The sequence below is a fragment of the Eimeria maxima genome, genomic scaffold, assembly GCF_000499605.1.
Source record: "Eimeria maxima Weybridge genomic scaffold, Emw_scaff364, whole genome shotgun sequence".
In the NCBI taxonomy this organism is placed as follows: domain Eukaryota; phylum Apicomplexa; class Conoidasida; order Eucoccidiorida; family Eimeriidae; genus Eimeria; species Eimeria maxima.
The window spans coordinates 27,210-31,792 of record NW_013566453.1 but is presented as its reverse complement, the minus strand read 5'-3'; the positions used below and the strand labels follow the sequence as shown (position 1 = coordinate 31,792).

At 52.2% G+C, this 4,583-nt stretch overlaps 1 protein-coding gene across 1 annotated transcript; it reads right to left on the bottom strand.

Moving 5' to 3' along the window:
- EMWEY_00030250 (PE repeat family protein, related) lies at nucleotides 1-3,083 on the bottom strand (the record flags this gene model as incomplete). The annotated part of the gene is made up of 5 exons (XM_013481606.1): nucleotides 1-1,311; nucleotides 1,606-1,931; nucleotides 2,053-2,327; nucleotides 2,648-2,756; nucleotides 2,996-3,083. Coding segments are annotated over 5 exons (2,109 nt in total), but the record flags the coding sequence as incomplete, so codon positions are not given.
- Between the last annotated feature and the right edge of the window lie 1,500 nt (nucleotides 3,084-4,583).

Below are 4,583 nucleotides of genomic sequence, written 5' to 3'. Positions count from 1 at the left end.
CCCAGTAGAACCTTCTTGTTCTGTAACTGGAGTCTCTGTTACCGGAGCGGGCTGCTCTGGCTCAGGCTGCATCGTAGCACTTCCCTCTGCTGTGCCTTCCTCGTCAACTACCTGCTCTTGATCTTGCTCCCCAGTAGAACCTTCTTGTTCTGTAACTGGAGTCTCTGTTACCGGAGCGGGCTGCTCTGGCTCAGGCTGCGTCGTAGCACTTCCCTCTGCTGTGCCTTCCTTGTCAACTACCTGCTCTTGATCTTGCTCCCCAGTAGAACCTTCTTGTTCTGTAACTGGAGTCTCTGTTACCGGAGCGGGCTGCTCTGGCTCAGGCTGCGTCGTAGCACTTCCCTCTGCTGTGCCTTGCTTGTCAGCTGCCTCCTCTTCACCTTTTTCCCCAGTAGAACCTTCTTGTTCTGTAACTGGAGTCTCTGTTACCGGAGCGGGCTGCTCTGGCTCAGGCTGCGTCGTAGCACTTCCCTCTGCTGTGCCTTCCTTGTCAACTACCTGCTCTTGATCTTGCTCCCCAGTAGAACCTTCTTGTTCTGTAACTGGAGTCTCTGTTACCGGAGCGGGCTGCTCTGGCTCAGGCTGCGTCGTAGCACTTCCCTCTGCTGTGCCTTCCTTGTCAACTACCTGCTCTTGATCTTGCTCCCCAGTAGAACCTTCTTGTTCTGTAACTGGAGTCTCTGTTATCGGAGCGGGCTGCTCCGGCTCAGGCTGCGTCGTAGCACTTCCCTCTGCTGTGCCTTCCTTGTCAGCTGCCTCCTCTTCACCTTTCTCCCCAGTAGAACCTTCTTGTTCTGTAACTGGAGTCTCTGTTACCGGAGCGGGCTGCTCTGGCTCAGGCTGCGTCGTAGCACTTCCCTCTGCTGTTCCTTCCATGTCTTCTAGCTCGCCCTCGCCTTCCTGTTGTGGCGTCTGTGGTACGGTAGCGGGCACCGGCTGGAAAGATTCTGGCTCCTTTTCGCCAGTGCGATCCCACGGGAAATAGGGTTGACGCACAGGTTTGTATACTAGAGTTGGAATACGCTGCGGCTCCCTAGAACTTTCAGCTTCGTCGGCGTGTTCGGGTGTACCTTCGGAGGGAGAAGCCGTGTCTTCTCTAAGGTTTTTCAATTCATCCTCTTCGCTATCTGATAAGTCGAACTCCTCCCCACTCTCTTCTTCTTCTGCTGCTTCTTCGTCTGCTTCGGGCACAGTGGATAAGGGACGTGGCACAGGCTGGGGTTCTATGGGTAGATATCCTCCAGTTTCATCAGGACCTTGAATTCCCAACTTCACAGGCGCAACAGCAATCTGCGAAACAAACGGCGGTACCTGTGTTTTACGCCACATCGAAAACAAACGGCCCTTAAAAGTAAGCCCTCCATAACAACTACAGAGTCGTATAGATACAACCTGGCTCGCCACTGTCATTTTGACGTCATTTTGAGAGGCACCGAGAGCAAAGGAACAAGCCACCAAACCGATGAACAGACAACGCCAAAAGCATGCACAGCAGCAACACTGGCATCGAGGCCCTAACCACGACCAGCATGATGCGCATCAGCTTCACGTCAACTTCGGACGCAACAGCAAGCGTGTTGTTCTAAAATAAGTGCTCACACTTACCTCAGGAGTCAATTCTTCCACACCTGGCCCGGGAATTTCCGGAGCCTGAGGTGGCGGCCAAACTATTGGCTGGGGAGGTTCTGGAATAGCCTGGGGTCCCCCCGTTACTGGAAAATGTTCTGGCTCCTCATGTTTTTCTGCCTCCTCTAATGGCTTTTCTTCTACAACAGCCGGGAAGGCGGTCGCTGCTGGTCCGGGAATTGTCGTCGGTTCTTCAGGAGCAAAATCGACGGTTGGCTCCGTTGGTCCCTTGTCATGTGGGGACGGAGGCCTAGTCGGGGATTCGAGTCCTTCATCAGGCTTCTCTGGGGGAGGAAAGAGACTTTCTGCATCCCAGCAAAGGCATAGCAATGGCACAGTCGCACTCGCCTTGAACTCAAGGGGCTTCGTGAGCAACGCTCATTGGCCACGTGGTAGTGGTGGCAACTAAACACGTCAATTGCTCACCTGGAATAGACGGGGCTGGCGGTGGCTCAACAGCCTTTGGAGCAGAAGGTTGGAGTTTTGGCCTTAGCGCCACCAGCGCGCCGGCAGCGAAGGCGAGTATAGCAAGGAACAACAGCTTCCCTTGAGGCTTCTTGGCGGGTAGTGATTCATCTAGCTTTTCTGATACCAGTATAGGAGCCTCAGCTTCAACATCAGGAGGTGAAGTCAATTGCACGGGTTCCCCCGCAGGCTCCACCTCGGGTAGCTGCTCCACCACAGACGGCTCCATCGGGCCCCTGGATCGAAGGTCAAACAACCTGTGACTCAACGTTAAATTGTGGACAAAATTGGGAAAATTAGGAAACAGAACTGTTCTTTAAGATCTTCTCCTTGCGGGAACTACGAGATGAAAAGAGTTTACTTCATGAATGCTCGTGGTAGGAGCGGATGCAAGAGAAACAGCAAGCTCTGGAGTTGCAGTGTTTTGGTCCCCTCCTCCATACAGCTCGAGCAGGAACTGAAACTGCCTTCCTTAAGAGCAGCTATGTATCTTGGAAGAGAGAAAAAAGGTAGATGCCCCGACCGAAGTGGAACCACATGGGCTGCTGTTGCGCACCCGTGGGAGCGGTGGAGACATGGTGGCTGCAACGGTGGCATCTGCGTAGCCGGGTATATCAGCCTCTTAAGTTGTCCCCATTTAACCTCCCCCCGTGCCCCCCTCCACCCTACCAAAGGGACGGAAACACCAAAAATAAATAAAAATCTTCGACAGACGCATCTCAAAATACAAAATTCCCCGAGCCCAGGGCCAAAACTCTTCCTCCTGTGCGCTCGGGAACGGCTAATCTAGCCCACGTTGGCGAGCATCTGAAGTTGGCTCATGGCCCCTTATTCGGGCTTACCAGTTAGCTTTTGTCCAGGCAGAAGTCTTCAGCAAATGTAACATAGCCTGCACAACGATGACAAGTATTCCGAGAATCATCGATCTTATCCAGGTGCACAACGAGTCCTTGATCTTGCCCAAGGGGTATGATGAGGTGCACTGGAATCATAATGCATGACACAAAAGTTCTGTAACTGCAGGTGGCCTTCATTCCCCGTCTCCAGAACTCGTAGGAACAGCCGCCTAAGGGCAGAGAGCGGCGGAGAAAATTGATGGGGAGTAGTCGGTGGGATGTTAGCAAGACTGTCGGAACTGGTCGCCGAACTCCTTACCCGGCACTAAACAACAAATTCTAGGCAATAGAGTGTGGATACATACAGCCAGGAATGCCAACTTGTGAATAAATGAGAGGTTGCATTGCAAGTGTTACAACTTGTGGCAGGCTATCGTCTCTACCCCAGCGCCAGGGGTTGGAGCCGCTGTACTGAGGACGACTGGCTATTCGGCAGAGATTCCAGTTGCATTTTACACCTGTCTTTAAGTATTTTGGCTCCATTACAGCTCGCAATAGTCTTCAGATGCAGTCGGACATCCCGCCATAGAGTGCATAGGAGGGTAACTAATATATCGCCGCAAAAGGGCTAGATGGCGCATGAGAGCACGTAGCTTGCTAAATGTTTGCTTTTCATTATTCGGTTAGCTGAAACGTTTGTTAGACAATCAAAGAAGGCGTAACCATGTTCACGAGGGGGTCCTCCCCGCCAAAACAGCCTTGAAGGTCAATTCGGGTTTCCGATCTGCTAGCCGTATACAGCAATATTCCGACTTGTTCCTGGCGTCTTTGCACTGTCTCATGAGTGTTGAAGCCCTCTGTCTCCTACAGTTTCTGCATCTCGCAACGGTGTTGCAGACTTTTGCTTGTAGTGACCAAGGGAAGCAAGATGGTTACCTCACGATTTTAGTATATCAACATTGATGGTACGATGACATCCAACAGTTAACTGTACATGGGTTACGCATGCCACGGCGCTGACTCCGGAAAGACCAGCAAGGCCCTTTCGGAACCAGCATATTTCTTCGGCTGCTTGCTCCCGTGCGCGCTTTGGAGGACGTAGGAACCGAAACGTAGTATCCTGAGTTGAGAACGCTTGCTGGACGTCGTTTGCTGTAGTTGCTTGCTGTTCCTGAGCTTCGCCAATTAAATCCTTTGATGACGCGAGGTGACTGTGAAATTGGGAAGCGGAGAGCGTCCGGGGCTGGCTTCCAGCAGCCAAATCTAACATAGTGTATGCCAAGGATGTCTCTAAGTACACAAGGCATGCCGGAGAGCAGTGAGGGGTGGAGTACATGGTTGTATAATAAACCCTGTGAGGACAACGGAGGCAATAAGGCAATTTTGAGTATTTCTGCTGGGTATAGCGCTGCACACACTTAGCCAGCAACCGGCTAATGGATGCAGTTTGACCTTGTCGCTTGAGGGTCGCACGTCTTCCTCTTTATGATATGGGGCGAGCCGGTATCTTGGAACAAAGCTTTGGTGCTCCGGATGTGGACTCGGCTCGGTGTAGTGAATCTCCAGGGACTCGCCTGTCAACACATCAGAGAGATTTGCTTTCAACTGTGCCCCCCTTCTGGTGTCCATTTGGTATGGTGAGAAGCAACACGGAGT